Below are 24,993 nucleotides of genomic sequence, written 5' to 3'. Positions count from 1 at the left end.
CAGGGAGCACCCTCCCCGGCCTCGCCACCAGCTCCTGGGAGACAGCAAGCAGGGCTGTCAGCCCAGGCACACTTGGACTCCAGAAAGCTGATGAGAAGCAGGCCTCCTGGAGAGCATGCCTTTTAGGCTGCTCCTGTGGGAGGCCTCCAGTCTTAAATTAACGCACCTTTCTGGGCGCTACATCCAGAACTGTGAAAACTTGCAAGGAGGGTTCGCTTTGACCACCAGAGGGCACCTAACCCCCAGCCAGCCCTCACTGGGGCTTTGGAGGGAGGTGGGGAGGAGAGCGCTGAGGTTAGTTTTCCACGCAATGTTAAACCAAACTCTTTTAAACTGATCCCGTAAGCATCTTGGGAAGGGGAGAAATGTTTCAAAACCAGCTCCAGAGGTTCATTCTATTCAGCTGGTGCTGAGCTAGGGGTTGAGAGCTCTAAGAACGAAAACCACAAGTTCCTGTCTTCAAGGAGCCCACAGTCAAGTGTGGAAGATAGAGCATTAGCGTGCACTGTGATAAATGCCAGTCTTAATCCAGATTGGTCACTTAAGAAGCCTTTAACGAGCACCTACTGTGTGCCAGGCTTTGTACTAGTTGCCAAGGACAGAGAAACAATATGGGGTCACTGCCCTCAAAGACCCACAATCCTCTTGGGAGACAAAAACTAAAAGAACAAATTTGGAAAAATAGAAAGTGCAGCCACAGAGAGATATACAGAATATTTTAGGAGAACTGAGAGGGAGCATCCAACCCAGGCTAGGAGGGAAGAGGGAATATCAGGGAAGGCTTCCTGGAGGAGAAGACACCAGAGCCCAGTCATAAACACACATGGGGATTAAAACACAGATGGGGATTAAGCCGGCAAAGAAGGGGAAGGTATTCCAGTCAGTGGGGACAGCATAAACGAAGGGTTGGAGGAGAGAGATGGGGCAGAGGATGTGGCTGGAGCTCAGCGAGAGGGGAATGGAGAGGGCGGCAGGGCCCGATCAAGGTGGGGAAGGGCCATGGGCCGCCAGGTGAAGGAGCTTGGGTCTCCCTGCTCTCATTTTGTGTGTCTATGGATACATTTCCTCTTTTTCTGTCTCCCTTTCAGAGCCAAGAAGAAAAGCAAACCCTTGAACCTCAAGATCCACAGCAGCGTGGGCAGCTGTGAGAACATCCCTTCGCAGCAGCGCTCCCCACTCCTGTCCGAGCGCTCCCTCCGCTCCTTCTTTGTGGGCCATGCGCCTTTCCTGCCCTCCACCCCTCCGGTTCACACCGAGGCCAACTTCTCCGCAAGTAAGTCAGCCCGCCCCCACCTGGGCTGCTGCACCTGCCGGCGCCTCCCCCAGGTGCACGCTCTGTTTTCTTTCTCTTGTGAAAATGCTTGTGAAACGCTCACTGGACGCCTTGTGCCAGCGCCTCTCACCTGCGCCTCTACCGCCCCTTTGGATGGTTTCTGAGAAAGGGGGGTGCAATTGGCGCTTCGGAGGTTGACGGGCAGCTGTCATTGGTCCCGCATTCCTACTGTGTTTGCCTGCAGGTGTACGGAGGGAAGAGGGAAGCAGGCATGCACACGCCGCCGCATGCAAGGAAACAGCCTTTTCTCTCCCTGGCTTCTCAGCTGCCCAGTCACAGGACTTTTCTTGGTTGCTGTGGATAAGGCATCTGTGATTAAATTCTGTAATTTTTTCCCCCGCTCAGGTCAACACACATAACCTTTGCATCTCAAAGATGTATGTGGGTTCAAGCTGGGCTGAGCGTGGCCTGGGGTGGTTTACATTCTGCTCCCACGAATTTCTGCCAGAGACAAAGTGGTTATTACTCAGAGTGGAAATAGAACTTTCCGGTGATCAGGGCCTGAGGTGTCAGAAGGCGTTTAATCTTCTCTGCCCAGAGGGCGGTTTTGCTGGAAAGACTGGTCAGAGGGGAGCCCCTGAACAAAACCAGTCCTCCAGCCAAGACAAGAACATTTATGGCCTCGAAAGGAGGAGAGGTTGCTGGAATGTGGGGGACTTAATCCCTGGCCCTTCGTACAGCCTCAGCGTGGCCACGTCCTGTCGCGGCTCTGGGACGTGATACGTAATGTTCCCTGAGCACCGGTACATGCTGGTCACCCACACGCGTGGTCTCATTTAGTTCTTGCAACAGTCTGATTATTCCCATTGGATAGATGAGGAACTGAGGCTCAGGGACATTAAAGAGCTTGGCCAGGTCACACAGCTGTCGAGTCGTTGAGCCAGAATTTGAATCTGGTTCTTTCTAGCTCCAGAGTATACAAGCTTAACCATCACTTATGATTTGCTAACCAAGATCCCTGAAATATCCAGCAGGATGCCTTTCTCTAAATGAGAAATGAGGGTTTTTGAACTGTTCTTGTGGAGTCCATGGACCCTTTAGAATTTCGTGAAATCTATTAATTGCCTCCCTGGAAAATTGCACATATAACATTCAACCCGTGTGTCCAGTTTCAAGACTGTTGGGTTCAGAAGCTCTGCCTTAGCCCAACTGGACGGCTGGCCTGGGGCAGCACGGTGCATTCAGTTGACAGTCCCCAAATGTGTATCAGGCGTCCGCTGCAGGAATCAGCTGAGGATCTAGAACCACGAGAGACCCATGTGGACGTCAGTTAGGAGTTCCAGAGCCTGGCTCTCGTTCCCCCGGGGTGCAGGCGCTGAAGCGAGCAAACTAAAATAGCACTCATGACACACGTCACCATCAGAAGCCCAGAGTATTAATTTGTCCAGAGAAATTGCTGTCAGAGAGAGCAAGAATGCTCCATGACATGGACTGCGTGGCAGTCAGGGGGTGGCTGGGTGAGCCCAGACCAGGGAAAGCGGTGGTGACATATCACATGGGTGATGGCGGCAGCATGTCATGGCCCTGGAGGGAGAAGCTTGGGTTCCAGGCCCAGCTCTGTTTCTTTGGAGCAGTGTGGCTGACCTTGAGCAAGTTGAGTCTCTCTGAGCCTCAGTTTCCTCATCTGTAAAATGGGCTAACAATAGATTCACCTCATAGGTGGTTGCAAGGATTAGCTAAGCTCATAGATGTCGAAGTCGTCTGCACAGTGCCTGGCACACAGGAAGCGCTTAATAAATGGTAGCTGTCATTATGGTGTTTATTAGCCCCTTTTCCCTAGTTGCATTCACATCCTCCGGCTTCTTGGTTAATTTGAGGGCTGTGGCTAAATGCCTTCCAGTTCACCGCCACTTCCCCATGGCCCTGACGGAGCTGGAATTTACCTTGGCAGGATGCTGGGCGGCTGCCTCCAACCGCCATCTGTCTTTGGGCATCTCCATCCTCTGAGTGAATGTCGGCATGGCCACCCCTGGGGCTTGGACCACAGCTCTGCACTGTAGTTCTGGCCAGAGCAGAAACATCTCCAGCCTGCATGAAAACCACGGACTTGCACACATAGCCGCCTGTTCTCCTGCCGAAGAGTTTTGTGAGGATTCCCCATGGCTCCCAGCTTTTCGTCCCTGCCCTGGTCTCCATCTGAGATGGGAGGCTTCCTTCTCTACTTGTCTGCAGGCAGGAGCAAAGTCCTTAATTAAAATCAGCTCCTGGCAATAAGAAAAGCACAACTGCCTCTCTGGACAGTCCTGGTCTTTGTGTGCAAAGAGATCACCCTTTGATCTCCCAGGGAGGAAAAAGTTAGCGTTTGAGTCTCAATGGGAGAATGAGCGTGTAACCCAAATATTAGCTGGGACCCCATGGACCAGTCCCATTTCCATTGATCCTAACAAATAGCAGAGACAGGGGCAGCCTGGTGAGACAGGCTTCAGATTAGGACATGAGAAGCTCTCTGCCAGAGTCTCAGTGTTGCCACCAACTGCTGTGTGACCTTTGTCCCTGACTTGTCCCACTTAAGACACCACAATCTTTGAGGCTGGCATTATTATTCCCATTTTACATGTAAGGAAACTGAGGCTCGGAACGGTGAGTGATCTTGCCCATGTTGTAGGTTTTGTATCCAGATCCAGTCCTGCCTACACTTTGTCTCTTCGGTGAAGCGAGTTCCTTTCTTTACCTGGGTCTCAGTTTCCCCAACTGTACAATAAAAGACTCCATGGGGGTCCATTCCAGAGCTTAGAGACTCTGAGATTCCAAGCCTCACCCAGTGAGCTTTTCCTGGGCACTTCTTTTGCCGTGCTTCGGATGCTGGTTTGGGAGACTCCGGCAGGGCTGTTGGGAGAACACAGCTGCCGGATGCTGGTTCCCCCTTGTTTGTAATAATCGCGTCCTCTCACCACTGTGAGTTTCAGGAGAGAACTTCCTGCCTCTGGGACCCGGTGCCAGCCCTCCTCACCCTGACCCTGCTGAGGGAGTCCCTGAGGCTGCGTCCCTGCCGGGCTGAGTCTGTCTGCCCGTTTGTCGCTGTCAGCTCTGGCCCGGGCTGCACTGTGAAGGCTGGTGATACATATCTTGTTAGCCCTGACACTAATGCCTGGAGACAGCATTAGGCGCATCTAGCTGTATATTGGCCGAGCCCTGGACCCTCAGGGTGCCTAGACACCTCGGATGGGCTGTGAGAAGGACTTCGCCCCCTTGGGACTTACCCCACTTCCCTGGTCTGGGGGTGATGAGCCGGGGAGAGCAGGGGGTGCTAGGAGCCCCAGTTTACGAAGGAACCTGTCTCTAAGGTTAGCCATTCACAAAGCACAAGATATCAGACTGTGCTGCTCAGCGTGGAAGATGCTGACTCAGGATGCTTCCCAGAGAGGGAGCGAGCAGTGGACTTAGCTCTCCATCCTTCCTGCATTTTTTCCGTGTTCCGTTCAAGCGTGCCATGTTGCTCCCGAGACGTCTGATTGGATGCCTTCCACCCATGGACCATTTTTGGTCCAACAAGCTGTGTGCTTGTGGCTTGTTGTAGGGTATCTCTGATCTCAGTTCAGAATGAAAAAATACCATTTAGATGGAAGGAGTAGTTGTGCATCCTCATTCCTTACTGGCTGGTGGAAGTGATTTTGGGTTTATAGCAAATGAGTGGTTGCTGACATGTCATTGGGCAAGTCACCAAACCCCCTGCGCCTGTTTCTACCCAGCAAGGATGTAGAAGGGACAAAATGAGGAATGCGTGTAAATTTCCTAGCACAGAGGCTGGTGCTTAGAGCACTGAGTCCTGATGAAGGGTATCTTTGGGAGCTATTGCTGTACTTTATGTGGTGGAATAGCTTGTAACAATGATGAAAATGACAATAATAGCAATTGGCATTTATTGTGCGTTGACATTGTTCCAGGCCTCGTCCATTCAGGCAAAGCAATTTACTTCTATTATTTCATTTAAGTTTCACAATCCTCTATAAGGTAGGTACTATGATTATCTGCATCTTACAGATGAAGAGACTGGGGCTGAGAGATTAAGTAACTGAGCCAAGGTCCCAGGTCAGGAGGGAAGTGGCGTTCGTACTCATCCTGAATCACCATTTCGCAGTGCTGCGGAATGAAATCGCAACACGGTCTTGCCTGAAACCTGCTCGCTCATCGAGTTGGGACTTGAACTTGTTCAAGTTTCCTCTCTGCGCCCTCGCCCAGCTGGGGGATTGTGTTGTGTGGGACAGCCTAGCTGCAAGGATGCCTCTTGATCACCAGCGAGCTGTGCTCGCTCATGAGCAGAACGCACACTGGCTGAGCGATTGTTACACCGCCGGACTCCGGCGTTGATATTCAGGGCATCCATTGTCCCAGGTCGTAGCCATCTCCCTGGGGGCCAGGCAGCTGCAGAAAGCCGCCAAAAGAGTGAGTCGCAGACAGCTTCTGCAACTCATTCATTCTGGACGTCTTTGGCAGAAGATGAGGAATGACACGGTGCTTTTGCCACCTGCAGTTTTCTGGGTGTTTCTTTATTAGCTGCCTCTGAGGGTCAAGCCCCTCAGGGTAGCAGCTCCCAAAGGGAACAAGGACCGATGATTCCCAGACTTCTTCATCTTGGTCCTAATGGCACCAGCTGGAGTTTTGTATGAAGCCCTGGTCTTCTGAGATACTGTCCTTCACGAGGCACCTTGAAAGATGGCACTCCCTCACCTTGACCCCTCACCATGCCCTCTCCTCATCTCTTCTCCAAGCATCTCCCGTTCTTTGTCCTGGAGACAAGGTGACAGATAGTTGACCCTCCGTTGAGGGCCTGGCTCCGTGTGCCTTGAGGCTGAGTCAGAAGCCTGATTTGTTGAGGGAGGCAGCACGTAGCAGTAAAGACCGATGAAGCCGAACTGCATACTCCCAAGAAACCAGCCACTGGAAGTTATAAAGAGCCTCAGGATGGGGGTGATTATATAATGGGGTTTAATGAGGCTTGAGGCCAAGGTTCGTTACCCCCTTGGAAGAGGGGAGGAGGAGCGCGTGTCTTGACAGAAGTTTGCTGCCTGAACCACGTTCTCATCTCAGGATCGAGAGGGATTTGGGGAAGTTTGGGTCTGCCCTGACTCAGTGGTGGCAATTCCAAGGGGAAAACATACATCCTGTGGGAGTGACCCAAAGACCTTTTCTCCCCAAGAATGAGCAGGTGGAAGTCTGCTCCCATCCTCCAGCAGACACAGGAAGCACCTGCGTTGCCTGGCGTCTTTGCCATGTTTGAGAAACCCAGGTCCCACCAGGTCCCTAACATGTACTGACCATCTGCTGCTTGCCAGGCAGGTGCTGGTCTAGGTGCTTTGTAGACATGGAAATATACATACCTGGAAACAGGTGAAATGTCCCTTAGGAAAAACACTGGTCCCTTGCACCGTCCCCCTCCCAATCCTACTATTTAACGACTCTTTCTGTATCTGGTTCTTTTGGCGGTCACTTCCACAGTTTAAACTAGGCTGTCCCAGGGCTCCTCAAAGTGTGTCCTGGACCGGCATCGTCGGCATCACCTGAAAGCTTGTTAGAAATGCAAATCCTTGCTCTCTGGGCTCCAGACCTACTGAATCCGAAGCTCTAGGGAGGGTCCAGCCATCTGAGTTTTTAGCAGCCTTCCAGGGGGTTCTGCATGCTAATATTTGAGGATCACTCAGTTATGTGACATTTTTTTTTGAAATAATTTCAAACTTACAGAAAGATTGCAAAAACAATACAAAGGACCCCTGTACCCCCTTTACTTGGATTTGCCAGATTCATATTTGCTTCCATTTGCCTCTTCTCACCAATGCCCCACACCCACCCCATTGTTTCTCTCTGTCTCTCATTTTTGTGAACCATTTGGGACTGGGTTGCATACTCTCTTACATTGTCACAGGTACCAGATTCAGTAAACTTGACGCTGAATCAGGACTTTCACTTAACCATATTCCAGTTTGAGCCATTGTCCCAATAGTATCCTTTAGAGCAATTTTTTTTTTCTGGTGCAAGGTCCAATCCAGGGTCACATCTTGCATCAAGCTGTTGTGACAAGCTTGAACCGTTCCTCAGCCTGTGTTGTTTGTGACTTGCACAAGTCGGAAGAGTTGGCCCAGCTCCTCTACAGAATGTCCCTTCGTTTGGATGTATCTGTGTTTCCTTGTGGTTAGACTCAGGCTATACGGTTTTGGCAGGACCTCTACATAAGTGGTGTTGTGTCCTTTTTACTGCATCCTCTCTTTGTGGGACCAGGCTGCCGGATCTTTCGATTTTTCAAAAGAAGTCAGAGATGGTAACTTTTATGAGAACTCTCTCAATTTTATTTTATTTCATTTAATTTTTTTTTATCCAAAGAGCTATGATTTATTTCAGGGATTGCAAATATGTGGTAAGGCATTAAATATGCCAGCTCCCACTTTTAAAATGTTATCATCCAGTGAAAAATCTTTAAATACTGCATGAGCCAATATTAAATAACCTCACAGGTTTGTTGGTCATGTTTAGTCCTGGGGTTCCCTTTTTTATTTTTTTTTTGGTGAGAAAGATTGGCCCTGAGCTAATATCTGTTGCCAATCTTCCTCTTTTTGCTTGAGGAAGATTGTCACTGAACTAGCATCTGTGCCAGTCTTCCTTTATTTTGTATGTGGGATGCTGCCACAGCATGGCCTTGATGAGCAGTGTGTAGGTCTCTGTCCGGGATCTGAACTGCAAACCCTGGGCCACTGAATCGGAGTGTGTGAACTTAACAACTACACCACCGGGCCGGCCCCTTGGGCTTCCCAATTTTTAACCTCTGTTCTAGAATCATAGAGATCAGAACTGGTAGTGGCCTCAGAAATTACTGAATCCAACCCTTCACTTTACAGACAGGACTTTTTTTAAGTTGCAAATTCTTTTTGGTTTCTGCTTTATTATTCCCCAATATCCACAGCAGAAGTTGAGGGCAGAGAGTGGAAGGGGCTTACTTGCCCAGGGTTATAGAGCTGGCATTTGAACCTGGGTCTCCTGATGCCCAACCAACGGCTCGCCCCTTTACGCCAGGATGGTTGCAGAGCTGTGATCTCTGCTGCTAGTGCAAGTGCTAGTGCTCCGGAGGAAGAGGACAGCGCCTTTGTTTAAACAACGACACATTTTGTGCGTCTGGAGGGCTGGTGATGTGTGAAGTGTGTGCAGGTGGCTGTGTAAGTTCTATGCGAGGCCACTGTCGGGTTCTTATCAATTCTCTCGTCTCTGGTCTGCCTGCACATTTTGCAATTCTTGCCTTAGCACAAACAGTTTGGGCTCAGCATGCATTAGACAACCTTAGACCTTTTGTTATGATTGCTCCCATCAGGAGCTGTGGCAGCCAAAATTGGTTGGGATTGGGAGCCGGGGGGGGGGGTCATTTTTGTCTGTGGGAGGGAGTCCTGAATCTCGGTCAGGTACACCCTGTTGGCCTGGGCAATCCTGTTCTCTGTCATCAGGACCTGTCTGATCGTGCCTTTGTCCCAGTAACCCCCCGGGTGAGGAATTCTTGGACTTCAACTGATTTCATAGCAATAGGAAAAGAAGTAACATGTAAGGCTGCTATAGGACTATACATTGTACACCAGCCATTCGCATTCCTGCATCCCCATGCCGCAGATGAGAAGTCCACGGCTAGAGGTCACGCAGCACATCAGAGCCGAGACTAGAAACCATGGTGCCTTCCATCTCTGAGTCACAGTCATTCTCTGCACGTAACTCGGCCTGACCTCATTTCCATGAAACAGTAGATTGGGGTACGGTGGGTTGTTTTAATCAAGTTTGCTCCCCTCCCCAATAAAACTGATTCCTCTCTAGTGACCCCATCTTGCACATCTACCCAGTTGGGCAAGTCTATATTTTATCTGGGTATGGTCTTTGGCCCTCCCTCTCCTTGATGCCCCATCTCTGAGTCTCATTGAATTAACCTTCTTAATCAGAGATCCACAAACGTTTTCTGTAAGGGACCAGATAGTAAATATTTTCAGTTTTGCAAGCCATATGATCTCCGTCACAACTGCTCAGCTGTCCCGTTGTAGCACAAAGTAGCCAGAGACAACACCAAAACGAATGGGTGTGGCTGTGTTCCAATAAAACTTTATTTGCAAAAACAGGCAGAGGGCCAGATTTGCCTCCTGGAGTGTAGACAGCAACCTCCGTTCTTCCACCTTTTTCCATTTCCTCCTCCACCACCACCACCCTGGTCCAAACTAAGCAGTAGTCTCCAGATGGATCTTTCCATGTCCACTTTGGCCCCAAATCCAATCCATCGAAGTGATCTTCCCAAAATGAGAAGCTGGCCCCCAAACCCAAGTTAGGATTCTATCACAATCTCCACTGTTCCTGTGTGACAGCCCAGATCCTTAACGTGGCCCACGAGGCCCTGGGTGAGCTGGCTCCTGCCTCCTTCTAGTCTCTGTTCGCTCGTCTGCCACACTGACCTTTTAAAAGAATTCCTTAAGTGAACTGTGTTCTCTCCTGCCTCACACCCTTAGGCTGCTGGACACCTGTCCTTGTTGTCCCTTCATCTGGGAAAGCGTTCCCTGACTCCCCAGGCTAGGTCAGTTACACCTTCTCTCATCTCCTATACTTTTCTTCAGAAGCACTTGTCACAATTTGCAGCCATCTATTTATTTATCTATTTGTTTAATGCCCTGTTTCCCCAGTATCAGTTCCGTGAGGCAGAGACCACCTCACTCTTGCTTATTACTATATCTGCAGTGCTTTGCATGGAGATGGCACACACAAATATTTTTGGATGGATGATAACATTTTTGAGCATTGTCTTTGTGGCCAGCACTGTGAACCTTCAGCTACTCAGGATCCAGAGGGCAAAGGAGAAAGGATTCTGCTAGTTACCCTCCAGAGCTGCAGAGCTGGCTACTTTTGGCATCACCGAGGCAGGAACTGAAGTTGGTGGACTTCAACACAGTCTTTGGGATTTTTAGGGATGGTTCTCCTGCCTTAACTGACCAGAGAAGCAGGCACCCAAGCAAAACTGCCAAAGACCATTTGGTTGATTGGAAAATAAGCAGATCTTTATCACTGCAAGATGTTGGTAGGACTGACATATAGCTTGGGACTTGTGGTTACAAGTGACAGATAACCAAACTTGAGCTTTGTTTAGTATGAAGGTCATTTACTGGCACATGTAACTGAAAAGTCCAGGGGTTGTGTAGGCTTCAGGTGTGGCTGAATCTAGGGGCTCCATTCATATCATGACTCAGTCTCTCTGTAATCTGTCAGCTCTACTCTTCTCCACGATGCCTTCACTTTTAGGCTCCATGTAGTGACAAGATGGCCTTAGAAGTCCCAGCCCCTTTCCTGTTCTGGTCCTGAGTAGAGGAGTAAGATTGTTTAGGTCTAAGATTCACTCTGATTCAACCAGTGTGGCCATGTGCTCATCTCTAAACCAATTAGTGGGGTCAGGCAAATGGGATGGAAACTTATTAGCTTAATCCTGGGCTATGATCTTTACCTTTGGGCTTAGAAATTGAGGGTTTTGTCTAAGAAGGGAGAATAAATGCTGACAACCAGCGTCCGCTAGAGTAAAAATGAATAATGGGGGCCCCCTGTCCTCAGGGGCTTTGAGGAGCATCCCCCTGGCCAAATTAGTCCATGATCCAAATTAGTGGGGCCATGTCTCCACCATTGTACAGAAAACCCTCTCAGTTCCCCATGTGTCCCCCTTGGGTGTGTTTCTCGGTGACCCCTGGCAAGGGGTTGTCTGTCCTTCTGACAATCCTTAGGAGTCTCTAAGAAGCACACAGCCTACCAGGGATGGTGCCAGATAGAGACCCAGTCCTACTCCCAAGGCAAGGCCGTAGCATCCTGGCATTAGCCAGGCGTGGAGTTGAGGGTTAGACAAAACTGGGTTTGAATCTTACCTCTGCCATTTATTACCCAACATCTCTGAGCCTCAGTTTCCCCATGTTTAAAGTACATGATATGTCTTTCTCGTGGAGTGGTTATTAGGATGAAATGAAAGGATGCTGTGCGTGGTGCATAGGAAGCATCGCCTAAGAGTTGTGGCCGTCAATACTGTTATATGGTGTTGGGGTTTCGGTTGACTTTTTTTTTGGATATCACCCCACCCCTGCTATGCCTGATGAGCGATCAGTATTAGCTGAATTCCTGGCGTGTAAAGTGTGTGCTGTTGTAGTCCTTGCCTGCTGTTCTTACAAACTACCATAGACTGGGTGGTTTATAAACAACAGACATTTATTCCTCACTGTTCTGGAGGCTGGGAAGGCCAAGGCCAAAGCGCCAGCATGGTGGCATTCTAGTGAGAGCCCTCTTCCGGGTTCATGACCGGCACCTTCTTGCCCTGTCCTCACCTGATGGCAGGGGGGCAGCAGGCTCCGTGGGGCGTCTTTTATGCAGCCCCCTTCATAAGGGTCCACCCTCATGACCTAAGCACCTCCCAAATGCACTGTCTCCTAACACCATCATATCGGGCATTAGAATTTCAACATGTGAATTTTGGAAGGACACAAACATGCAGACCGTTGCACGGAGTATCATGGAGGCATCGAAGCAGTGCCTGCTACCGTGCCTGCCTCAGAGAACTTGAGTCTAGTCGGTTACAAGCCACATGGGACACAGGCAAAAACTCTGGCCGGGAACTACGGGCTCTGGGTTCCCCTCCCAGGGCTGCTCCCCCTGGCCATGTGGCCCTTGTTAGATGGCTCAACATTTCAGAGCCCTGTTTTCTTCCTCTGGCCCATGGGCATGTTGATGATATCCATCCACCTCACAGGACTGCTGATCGTTGGAGGGCTCTGACCACTGTTTGAAAACTGGAAAATTGTCTGGACGGACAAAATGTCATTATCCCTGCCCAGGAAAACAGCACCGCAGGCGGGCAGGGCAGACATTCCTAATGCTGTTTAATCTGATCGGCTGGGTGTGCATTCTTATTGGCTGGGTGTGCATTCTGATTGGCTGGGTGTGTATTCTGATTGGTTGGGTCTGTGTTCTAATTGGTTGGTCTGTCTTCTGACTGGCTGACTATATTTCCTGATGGGCTGGGCATGTGTTCTGATTGGCCAGTGTTCATCCTATAATGATTGTTAAATATTTTCAGACACACCTAACCACAAGCACCTACTCACTAAGTGTAAGAAAATCCTCAAGCCTCAGTTTCCTGATATGTAAAGTGGGTATAACATTACCTTCCTCAGAGGGTTGTTGTGAAGACTGGGATCCTATAGGAGATAAAATATATGGATTAAGGTCAGTCTCCTCCACCAGGGTGTGTGCTCCCTAAAGGTGATGTTTTGTTTGTCTTGTTCATGGTTGTATCCTCAGGGCCTGTCACACTGTAGACCCTGAACATGTATGTTTTGAATGAATAGATAAAGCCCCAGTGCCTCATACTAGGGGCCTGGTGGTTACCCAGTAAATCTGGATTGAGGACCTTGGGGTCATCAGGAGTGAAGGATCCACTTGGTGTTGGACAATAGGGAAGGGTGAAGACTATGGAAAAATGGAGCACACCCACCCCTTCTAAAGAAGGCAGCCACCACTCAGTTCCAGCCGATTGTTTCTCTATGGGAAAGGGACAAAGTGTCACCAGATTACCCACATTTTCCAAGAGAAGCCAGACACTTAGATTTTTGTGGGCAATCCCATAATTTTTAAAATATTGGCAACAGATTAAAATGGTTTAAAAAAGCCATCATAGGTTAAGCAACATTTAGATGGGAGCCACCAGCTGTAACCATACCTGCCATAAATAGCATGTCCTTTGTTAATTCTTGTAACAAGAACTTTTCTCTTCAAAGAGGAGGGGTCAGCCCTTCTTCTCATCCTCAGGACTGTGCTCCCAGACTCCCCTCCTGACCTCCACTGTCATGCACATGCTACAAAGGCTGTCCTCTTGGCCACATATATGCTCCTAGAGTGTAGCTTTGATAACTCTGATTTTCACCCCGGGGCATTTTACCTGTTTATAACTCCTTTTGAACAGGGAGAGTCCTCCTTCTCCAGATGACAGGCTGCTTCCTAGGCCTCAGGTGGACTTGTCACCGTCCCTCACCAGGGGTGGCCCCAGGCCTGTGCTGGTTACTGGCAGACACCCTTGCTCTGCTGCTCCGGCTCCACCTGTGTCTGGACAGGATCTGAGAACCTGCTTTTGGTCTCAGGCCACATTCTTCGTGGCTGGGATTAAGAGTTTCCGGTGTCTCCCTGGCCCCACGCTGCTCTGTTCGAGGCCCCTGTTGGAGCAGTCCTCCGCCTGAGGAAAGTCAGGGCGTGCCAGGCAGTCTGGGTGGGCACTTAGTGCCTGCATCCGTCTCCCCTTCCTTCTCGCTTCTCTGTTCACTCTCCCTTGCTCTCCTCTTCTGTCATATCTGCCTTAATGTCTGTATGTCCCTCTGGATCACCAGCCTCTTTTTCTGTTGGTTTCCTCCTGGAACACTGTCACCCTCCTTTTTTCTCCCTCTGTGTCACCTTCACGCCCTTGCTCGCTCTTCCTCCCTCCCTTTCCCTCTCTCTCGGTCTCAGCTTCTCTGCCCTCTCTTCCTTGTCTGCCTCTCATCCCTGTCTCTCTCTTTGCCTTTCACTGTCCCTTTCTCTCTCTCCTCTCCCTCCTGTCTCCAGTTGTACATCTTCCTAGACTCCTGACTCTGCCAGCCACTTGGTGCTGCATTCCTTGATAGAGATAATCTGGAGATGGTGGGTGGTGGGGCTAGAGGGAGGGAGGACTAACCTCCCTGAGAAACCAGAGCATCTGTCTCTTGGGACAAAGGCCTGGGATTTGGTGCTAAGTGCTGCGGGGAGGGAGGGAGGGAGCAGAGGGCAGAGGTGGCCTGTCTGGGGCAGGGGCTGGCATGCCACTTCCAGATGAACCTCGTTGCTGATCCCATCCTGACAGGGCTGTGGTCCTGTGGTCCTAGGTCCTTAGGTGCTAATCGGCACGCGCCAGCCTGCATCCAGCCGGGGTCATTATTTTCTGTTTCCCCATGCCTCCAGGCAGCCTTCGGCTTCAGTGTTCTTGGAAACCCCAGGAGCCACCGTGAGTGGCACCAGCACCTCAGGGCTGGGGCTCATGCCCCCTGCAGAGGCTCACTCTGGGAGGCCGCTAACCCTGTGAGTCACCCAAACGGGGACATGTCAGGACCCTCTGGGGTCAGGAGGCAGCTTGATACTATGGAAAGCACAGGGGCTGTGGAAAGCACAAGGGCTGTGCCTCAGCCTGGCCCCAAGCGGCAGGGCCACCTCAGGCCACCACCTCCCCTCTCTGTTTTCCCATCTGTAAATTGGGGTTAATGATGATGTAAGTGTCCGTGACCTTGCCGATCCTCAGTGAGCATCAAATGAGCCAGAGAGCCACGTGAGCTGTTACAGGCTATACCACCCTGTGTGAAAGTTGAGGCCAGGGGTCTTTTTTCTCTAAAGAGCCAGAGAGCAAATATTTTCAGCTTTGCAGGTCAGCAGTCTCTCTCACAACTACTCAACTCTTCTGTAGTAGCACGAACACAGCCTCACGTACCCTAGTGGACAGGGCTGTGTTCTAATAAAGCTTTATTTACAAAACAGGCAGTGGGCCGGATTTGGTTCAGACTTCAGAGCTACACAAGACCCGGTTTCAGAGCCCAGCTCTGCCTGCTCCCGGCTGTGAGGCAGCGGGTCAGTGACGTCTCTGAGCCTCAGCTTCTCATCTGCAAAGCTAGGAGAAGAGCTGGGTCTCCCTCATAGGTGGTTGCAAGATTAAATGAGAGAATGCATGTAAACTTCTGGCGTGGTGCCAGACACGTGGTGTGTAGGTGATAAGTATCAGCAATTCTTATATAATGTTACTAATATGTGTCCATGTCATATAGGACACATATATAATGTATATGTTGTATATATTACGCACACACTCACATGTTCCAGGAGATGCACTTGTTTTCTGTGCTGGATTTGGAATTGTAGGAGGAGCCAGAGCTGCTTGGATTTCCATGAGGCCTCTCCGCCCGCCTTATTTAATGAGGCCACTTCACAGTTGGCCCTCATGAGAAGCCAAAGCTTTTATCCAAGGGCCTGGTTCCTTATCAGGGGCCACCACGCCCAGGGCTCCTCCTGTCCACACTGAGGTGACTGCTCCACCACAACCCCTTCCTAGCAGTCTGGGATCCTGTTTCCAAGGACAGTGGGTGGGGATGCAGACTCTGAAATCTGAGTTTGCCCAAGGGACAATATGGCCTCTGCACATGTGTAAACTTAATTCTGACAGCAGGTGTCTGACACAGGGGATCCAGGGGTCCAGAGAGAGGAGGCTGGTCTTACTTACTCAGTTTCTCTCCCTTTTGGAAATCCCACACGACCTGGACAGAGGAGTGGGGGTTATTGGCAAAAGAGGGGTACCTGGCTCAGAGACCTCCAGGGCTGCATTTGTCAGGGCTTTTCCTGAAGCAAGTAACAGAGACCCACCACATACTGGGTTCAGCTAATAAAAGAAAATTGCAGGATCATGTACTGAACAAAACTCAATATAAACAAGAGCTTCAGGGATGGCTGGATCCAGGAGCTCAGCGCCATCAGGACATGTTCCTTTTCTCTCCCATCTCACAGTCCTGCTTTCTTCCTTGTGGGTTTCATTCTCAGTTAGGCTCCCCCTTCATGGTGAGCCATGGCTGCTTCTGGTTTCCATCCTTACAGATCTAAGTACATCAGAAAAAAGAGTCACAGAATTAGCTCCAATTGGTCTGATGGGGGCACACGTATGTCCCATCCTGAACTGAGCACTCTAGTCAGCTAGGTGGAATACATTGTGAGGCCCAAGTCATTGGCCCACTCCTGAAGCTGTGGCATGGAGTCCGCCCCACTGAACCACTTAGTTTGCGAACAAGGGGAATGGATCTCTAGGGAACACCAGCGGATGTAACTCCCAGAACAGGGGTGCTGGGGGCCAAGAGCAACAACTGCCCCCTTCAAAAATCTGGTCTGTGAGTGGGGCACTGTGATTCGTGCCCTCACTTGTTTCTCTCCTCATTGAGTAGCCCGGGGGGAGATGTGAATGATTATGGATTCAGACGAGGAACATGAACCTCATTGTTGAGTATTCCCCTCTGCTTGCTTGGGAGTCCCACCCTCAGAGGGTGTCAGGAAGCTCTTTTTTCCCCTTCACCATCAGCTTTCGGCTGCTGCAGAACCGGAAGGAACTGCTTCGAGCCTGGTGGTTCCCAGCCTTGGTTATACATTCAAATCACCTGGGGAGTTTTTAAAAAATTCTGATTCCCAGGCTGTGCCCCAGTCGAACGATGTCAGAGTCCCTGGAGGCTGGGGCCCAGGTACTTTTTAAAGCTCCCTAGGTGATTGCCATGTGCGGCCAAGGTCAAGAACCACTGATCCAGCTGGAGTAGCCAGGCTGTTCAGCTGTCCTAGACGGGGAAAGCTACGCTCTTTGAGGATTTTCCGAGCACCTACGACTGCAGTGTCAGTGCTGTGAGCTTTCTCTGCTCATCTCATGCTCTAGAAATAAACAGAAGACAGGGTTTGGACTGCAGAGTGATCTCATGTGATTTACAGGTGCTGGGGCCCCGCTGGGGCCATAATTCACCCGCGCCGTTCCTGCTTACTAACACACTGATTACTGTCAGATTATCTGGTCCCCTTGCTGCATCTTCAGCAGAGTTGACGCTGAGGCATCTGCTCAGGCCTCTGAATGCACATTTGCAGAGGTGGAGGAAGTGGGTGGGCAGGCAGGTGTGAAATACAGACAGAACTGCGATTTCTGGGGTGCTTGACAGACGGATCAGGCTACGGGGACAGGCCAACGAGGTCCAGAGGGTCTAAAACATCTGCCACTCCTCGGGTCATTCATGCACTCAGTGGATGCTTGGAGGTGCCCACAAAGTCACCGTGTGGCAGTGTCAGAATAAAATTGTTGACCCCATTCCTAACACTCCGAGCAGGAGGGATGGGCCAGCTGCATCAGAATCTCTTTCCATCGCCTTCTCTGAGGCTGGACCCAGAATTTAACAAGCTCCCGTGGAATATGACACAGCCAGGGTTGGGACCTAGTGATGTTTTCCACCAGCTGCCAGCCAATGAGAAAAGAAGGGCAAGAAAGCTACAATGTTTCCATGAAGTATGCTACTGAACGTAATGAACAGCCTTTCAGTCTGAGATAATATCCTTCCACCCTTTTGGTGTTAAATGTCCTTTTTAAAATGAAACGATGGTGATCATTTTTTATGTTGTGTCCTTACTTGGAAATAAACATTGCCAACTCTAGGCAGTCCCTATTTATTAAATTTACTGGTCCATAAAATTCAATTCAGGAAACCTTTCTCTAGATTGGAGTTTTAAAGGTTGATTATGAATATTATTTAGCAACAAAACCCTTCTTCAAAAAGAATCTCGTCTGAACCCTCAGGATGTGATTCAGCGGATAAGAGTGGAGTGGTTCTGGGTTACGTGCAGCAAAGGGGCTGGTGCCCCATCCCCTGGGCCTCCCCTTCCTCCTGTCCCCCAACAGCAGTGGTCCCTAAGACACTTTGAAACTCAATTTGGAAACTGCTATTCTGGAAATTTCTTTAAATGTTATGAAGGGGAAACCTGAGGCCCTAGGAGGGAGAGTATTTTCCAGAACTCCTGATTCCTAATTGGGTTCAGTCCTCCCAAGGCTGACATGTCGTTGATAATTAAAAAGACCCACAGCAACCCTAGCGTGAGTTTAGCACCTGGCGGGTGTCAGGCGTTGGGGTCTTCACTGGAGCAATCCTAGGAGGAGGTGGGGTCTGACTTTCTCAGTTTGAAAACAAAGAGAATGTGGTCCGGCCGAGTGATGTGGCTTTCTCAGGGTCACTGAGAGGGAGGAAGGACTTGGGGTCCGCACTTGGTTTCCCTGGAGGTCCAGAGCACTCTTCTGCTTTCCTGCCTTCCTTATGTTACAGGGCTGGCTCTGGAGTCTCAGAGGGGGCTTTGGAAATATCCAGGAACTGTGGCTTTTCCAACAGTATAACTTTGCAGTTGATCTCTTCAAGAGTCATTCTTCCATCTGTCCATCCAACCAAAAATATTTTTGAGTGCCTACTCCCTGTGTGGGTACCAGGGATACGGGGATGAACAGACATTCAGGATCTCCATCTTCATGGAGCATCCAGACTGCGGAGGTAGGGGTGGACAGACAGAACAGAGCCAGTTATGGCAGTGATACGAGCTGGATGTCCAGGATGCTATGAAAATGAAAACAGGGGAGCAATGACAGTGGGGGGCACAGGCACACCTAATCTAGCGGGGGGACAGGGGAGGCTTCCATGGGCAAGGGCTGTTTACATCAAGACTTGAAGGCTAAGTAGGGTTAGCCAGATGATGAATGGGATGGATGCGCGTTTTATTAAGGCAGAAGGAACAACCTGTGCTAAAGGAGCTGGACAGGTTTCAGGAACCCAGGAGTCTGTGGATGGAGCAGGAGAGAGGGGAAGAGGTGAGAGGAGAGGAGAGCAGGAGCCAGATCCAGGTTTTAGTTTACTATCTGGGGTTTAATCTCAGTGCTGGGGGAAACTTTCAAGCCTCGGGCTCAGGCGGTGAGTCACCTGCATTGTTTCTGCACTTCCCTTCAATGGCAACTTCTGCTACCTGACGGGTGTGTCTGTTACGGGTTGAAAAGAGTGTCCCCAAAAGGTATGTTGAAGCCCTAAGCCCTAGCACCTCAGAATATGACCTTATTTGGAAATGGGGCTGTTGCAAATGTAATTAGTCAAGTTAAGATGAGGTCCTCTTGAAGTAGCGTGGGCCCTTATTCCCATATGACTGGTGTCCTTATAAGAAGAGAGAGACTGGACATGGAGACAGACACACACAGAGAGAACATCATGTGACCGTGGGGGCAGAGGCTGGAGGGATGCAGCTGCGAGTCAAGGGGCGCGAAGGATGGATGGCCACCGCCAGAAGCTGGAAGAGGAAAGAAGGAGCCTGGCCCTGCCGACACCTTGATTTTGGCCTCCTAGCCTGTAAAACTGTGAGAGAATACATTGCTGCTGCTTTAAGCGACCCAGTTTGTAGTGCTTTGTCACGGCAGCCTAGGAAAGTAACAAGCGTCTGTGTGGGGTCCAGTTTCAGCCCTGATCCTTCATATGTATGCGATGCGTATCAGTGTGCGAGTGCGGCGCGGGTGAGCCAGGCTCCCAGTGACTGTAGAATCAGGCTGGGAGTAAACTGGGTACTTTTTGGGAAAGTGACAGGAGCGCTTCTCAGCTGTGAAATTGCTCATCCATCAATGCATTCGAGTGATCACCTCACAGATGGCCTCCTGGTGACCATAAAGAGTTCAGTGCTGCTTCCCAAAATGCCCCGCTGGCTCCCTGGACGCCCGTTTGCCACAGAAGAGGATGGGGATGCGAGGCCCACGGGGGCTAGTGGTGGAAGAGGGGGCGGGAGCCAATTAGACACAGCTGCTGTCGCCCATCCTCAGGCGCACGGTCTATACTGCCGGCAGCCCGGTGGGGACAGGCTCTTCAGATTAAGCCATTTTCCCAGCCAAAAGAGCTTCATCGGAGCCCCCTATGCTTACTGGTGTCACCCCACTTTCTGATTTGATAGTAAAGTAGGCAAGGCACTTCTTAATTCAGAAAGGGCCCCTCTCAGTTGGCGTACGATGGAACGAGTGTTGAATGGATTTGAAACCCCTAGTATGAGCCAAGTGCTGCCATCCCTCACTGTGTGGTGCTGGCCGGGTTAGTCAACCTCTCCGAGACTCAGTTTCCCCATCTGGAAAGTGAGGATTCTTCTGCTTCCCCCACGGCAGTAGGATAAAGATTGAATTCTGGAATGGATTGCAAAGAGCTTCTAAGCTGAAGGGTGCAGTTCCGTTGGGCGAAGGCTGATTGAGGAGGTTCCTAGGCCAGGTGGCCAGAGGCCTGAGGGAAGCCTCCCACCCCTCTGCTTGGGGTTTGTGGTAGGAAACATCCCTTGATCTTAGTGGTAATAACCGGTAAGCCACATCACAACAATAACAATAAATGGCTGCTGCGGTGGAGAGCTCCCAGCTCCATGTTATTTTGGATGTTCTTCTCACTGGTTTTTCCTTTCTGTAAAATATTTTTAAAAAATATATCGCAAAATAAAAATAGTGTATTTGCATATGTATACATATATGTATATGTTTATACTCTATATATACTTTAAAGAAGAATAATAAAATTTTAATGCAATGTTTTAAAAAATCAAGTGAGCAAACTATGGCTTGGGGGTCAGCTGCCTGTTTTTGTTAATAAAGTTTTATTCGAACCAGGGCCGGGATTAGGGAGTAGCAATCAAAGCAAGGCCATGTACGTGCAGGGTCGAATCCTGTCCTTATGTAAGAGTTTGGTGTTTTGTTCCTCATGGATTTTTTGCATTCGTTTAAACAATGTGCAGTAAAATATTTTTCCCTTGATAACTCAGTGTTTTGGCCTCCCCGTTAAATCTTAGAGGTGGTGCCTGACTTGCCTACCCTTAGTCCCGGCCCTGATGAAAAGACTCAGAAACCAAACTTGAACTTGAGAAACAGAACATCACAAGCTCCTGAAATCTCTTTAGGTGCATCTTCTGATTGCATTTTGCTTCCTTTCTCCGCAGGGATGGTTCTGTCCTCAATTTGTTTTTTTAATTGACCATTCTGGTTTTGAGATTCATTCAGGTCTATGTGAATAATTGTAGTTCATTCGTTTTTATGCTGTCACATACAGTATTTCACCAACTCTAAGATGCACATGTCCCCCCACAGTTTAGCATCTCTGAAACTGGGCCGTGATTTGCAATCTATGGCACCTCATAGTCGCTGTCTGCCTGCAGGGTCAGGCGGTAATTGTCATTGCTTACCATCCAGTGCACACAAGACACGGCTCTTCATAATGTTGCTTCTGAGACCTTGTATGTTATTGATCTCACGTGAGTTGAGTTTAATTGAAGTTTAAAAGGTCTTGAAAAATATTACGCTATGACTTGGCCTTGAAACAAAAAACCGTCTATGCATATTGTCTATGCAGAAAGGCATAGGAACCGAGCAGCATGATATATGATAAAATATGTCTGAATAAATCTAAAAGATTTAAAAATAACACAATTTCAAAGCTTAAGTATAAGAAAGCACTGTGTCATAGATTAATTGGCAGCCTCTTTCTTTCTTAGTGGTTCATAAATTAATAATCTTACACTCAGTGGTGTCTTAAAAGTCAATGAAATCTAGTAATATTCCATTATATGAATAGACAGCTGCTGATGAACATTTGGATTCTTTCCCAGTTTTTTACTTTGAAACATTTTTGGACATTCTCCTGGTGCATGTGAACATCGAGGATAGTTTCCCAAACTTCTCTGGTGGACCAGGCACTGGGCCATTTGTTAAAAAATCCCGATTGCTGGGTCCCATCCTGAAGCAGCCTCTCCAGGGAGAAACCTGGGCTTTAGTGCTCAATGCAAGTGCCCTTCTTACTTTTTATCAAGAAAGTATTGGAAAGACTGATCTTGGAAATATTCCTGGGAGTACATCTGGGTCTGAGAGTCTGTGTGTCTTCAACCTGACGAGATCAGGGTTTCTCCACTTCCACACTGTTGACACTTGGGGATCAATAATTCTTTGTTGTGCAGACTGTCCTGTGCCTCGTTGGGTGTTTAGCAGCATCCCTGGGCTCTACCTCCGAGCTGCTAGTAGCAACCCCACCCCAAACACATTTAAGAAACCAAAATGTCTCCAGATGTTGCCAGATGTCCTCTGCAGGGGATCTGCTGGATTAGATGATGTATAATTGGTTGCCAAAATGGTTGTTATCAATTGCTCTGTTCCCCAGCAAGGCATAGGTGTTCTCGTTGCTCCATATTCTTGCCAACTTCCATATGGTCAGACTGGCTAACTATTTTGCCCATCTGGTGAGAATAAAATGGTGTTTCACCTTGGCTTCAGTTTGTGTTTCCCTGACGGCTGAGGAGGTTGGGGATCTCTCGCGTATTGGCCTCTCGTGTTTCATCCTCTGTGAAATGTCCATGTCTTCTGCCCATTTTTTTCAATTGAGTTGTCTCTCTTTTTCTTATTAAGCTTTAGAAGCTAAGAAAATATTCCTGGTTCTAGTTCTTTGTTATATGTGTAGCAAATGTTCTGATTTGTGGCATGCCTGCCTGCTTTCTTTATGATCTCTTTTGATGAATAGAAGTTTTTAACATAAATGTAGTCAAATATATCATTTCTTTCTTTTATGGCTCTAGCCTTTAAAAAATATTAACAACTTCTTTCTGCCCTGAGGTTGTAAACATATTGTCCTATATATTCTTCTAAAACTTATGAAGTTTTGCCTTTTCACGTTTAAGTCCCTAATCCACATGGAATTGAGTTTGGTGTATGGCATAAGGAAGGGTCCAGTTGTTTTTCCCCAAATGGATAACCAGTTACCCAGCACCATTGGTCAAATAGCCTTTCTTTCCCCGCACTGATTTACCATGTCACCTTGCCCTGGATCAGGTGTCTAAATTCACTCAGGGCTGTTCCTGTGCTGTTTACTCTGTTCCACTGCTTGTCACTCGTTTCTCTTCTTCACTTTTCCTTTATCATATGTATCTGGATAGCTTTTAAAGTTTTTCTTTTCTTTTCTTTTAAAGAGAGTTCTCTCTTCAGTGTAGTGTGGTATCCCTGAACATAAAAAGGACATCAGTGAAAAAACTAGTGAAATCCAAGGAAAGCCTGATGTTTCCTTCATAGTAACGTTCCAGCGCTGGATTCTCGGTTTTGTCAGATGTACTGTGTTTATGCAAGATGTTAACATGAGGGGAAGCTGCATGAAAGGTATATGGGAACTCTCTGTACTATCTTTGCAGCTTTTCTGTACCTCGAAAAGTATTCCAAAATAAAAAGTTGATTAAAAAAGATTTCTCTCATTTCTTAAAAAGAATTTTTTTGCCTTTTCTGTTACTAACTCCTTCTCTTAATCCTTAAACTCATCACTTACTTTTACATTTTTAATTTATCATCTCTTGGGTTTAATCCATTTATCTTAATCTTCGATCTCTTTTGCCCTCCGTTTTTTAAATTTTTGCTTCACTGAACGGCAATTTTTTTTTAATCTCCTTTCTTTTATCTCACCGTTTAAGGTAAAAACTCTTAATGTCTTCTATTTATTGGAATTCTAACTCTTTTTTAACTTTTCGGTTATTCATCTCTTTTAGTTTGTTCTCGGCTTTAATCTCTTCATAATCATCTACCATCCCTTCATGAATTAAAATATATAATGCTTCCCTCCTAGGCTTCTTTCTGAATACATTCTCTTATGTTTGGTCGTATTTAGACCAGCAGAGAAACTTGGCCGTGGCGAGACAGGAAGGAGCAAGCCCCAATCATGAATGGGGGAGACAGGAGGCTTGCCTGCTTCCACCCCCGAGTTTTAGCAGCAGATTCTGGCATCTCCAGAGAGCTTCCACCCTGGGAGACCGGCCGTGGCTTAACCCTCTGCAGACTGCAATTCTCTGTGTGCATATGGCGTGTTTGACTTGCTGGAGCAGCATCCTTAACACCTTGAGCGGGTCTTCTGTGTGGTGTTACCTCCTTGAAAATCCATGTCTGGAGCCACTGCCTTTGGGCTTCCCTTACCTTTGTCAGATGGAGCTGGGCTGACTGCTCTCACATCCCCCACCTTGAGGATGGCCAGAGGGTCTGCTCTGAGCCCCACTCAAGTTTTCTAGGAAGATGGATATGCTTTATCTCAACACTCATGTTCTCCTTGCCTAGGAAAATACCGTCTACTTGGAAGTAACCATGGTGGATTCCAGGTTTCTCAGGGCTGGCGGATCATTTCTGGGCTCTGAGTGCTGGGTGTGGCTGGTCTGATGGGACGCGGCCCTGAGTTCCTGCCTTCTGGCGGTCAGTCCCAGTGGCAATGGAAGTATGACAAGTATGATTGAAATGGAAATTCTTCCTCCCTGGAGTATTTGAACAGTAGCTGGGAGACGGATGACTCCTTTAAGATTCTGTCTGGGGCCATCTCACTGCGGCCCCTTTCTGCTTGGAGTGAAATTTCTCCTCGTTTTGATGGTGGCTGGCAACTGTCTGCCCTCAAAGTTGGCCGCTGAAAGTTTGGTGGCTAAGAAATACCTGGCAGACTCAGGGGCTTTCCAACTCTACAGGGAATCTGAGCCATGTGAGGGCCTTTTAAAGCTCCGTCTTGCACATCCTGACTTTCTCCTTCCATCAGAATAAATAAATGTCTCATGAAAGTTTTAATGATCTGTTTTTTAACTTCGGAATTTTGTTTAACAAATGATAATAACCGCTCCCATTTTGTGTAGTGATTTTTGGCTTCAAGGTACTTTTTTGTGTGTTATCTCATTTGATAAATAATGATAATTATCTCCATCCTACCCGCAAGTAACTCGATTCATCTTGTTTGTGAGTACATAGAAAACTCGGAGGTTTCATTTGGATCCCTGGTGTTAATTTACACTTAGTATGCTTCGAAAAGGGACCAACCAAGATTATCTAGATTTATTATCATAATATTTAGCATATTGGAATATAGATGAAGAAAAGTAATTAGGCATGAAAAATGTAGATAAAAGTCAAGGTTTTTTCTGATGGAGAATAAAAGACCTAGATTAATAATAATCACAAAGAAGAATCATGAAGTCGTTGTTTTGATCATAAAATGAGTCTAAAATAGTTTTCAAACCTAGAATAGTTACAGAAGGTCAGGCCATCCTCTAGGCTTGTCGTTTTAAAATGGCATCTCCGTGGCAGCTCT

At 48.4% G+C, this 24,993-nt stretch overlaps 1 protein-coding gene across 1 annotated transcript in view; it reads left to right on the top strand.

Moving 5' to 3' along the window:
- Positions 1–24,993, top strand: part of KSR2 (kinase suppressor of ras 2) — a 373,230-nt gene that overhangs the window by 215,375 nt on the left and 132,862 nt on the right. Inside the window, exon 5 of the mRNA XM_070516151.1 lies at positions 1,089–1,273. Coding sequence (XP_070372252.1) covers positions 1,089–1,273 — 185 coding nt within the window. The remainder of the gene's footprint in view (positions 1–1,088; positions 1,274–24,993) is intronic.

Source organism: Equus asinus, chromosome 8 (genome assembly GCF_041296235.1).
Source record: "Equus asinus isolate D_3611 breed Donkey chromosome 8, EquAss-T2T_v2, whole genome shotgun sequence".
Classification (NCBI taxonomy): Eukaryota; Metazoa; Chordata; class Mammalia; order Perissodactyla; family Equidae; genus Equus; species Equus asinus.
The sequence above is the reverse complement of the archived record's forward strand: the minus strand, read 5'-3'. Positions and strand labels throughout refer to the sequence as shown.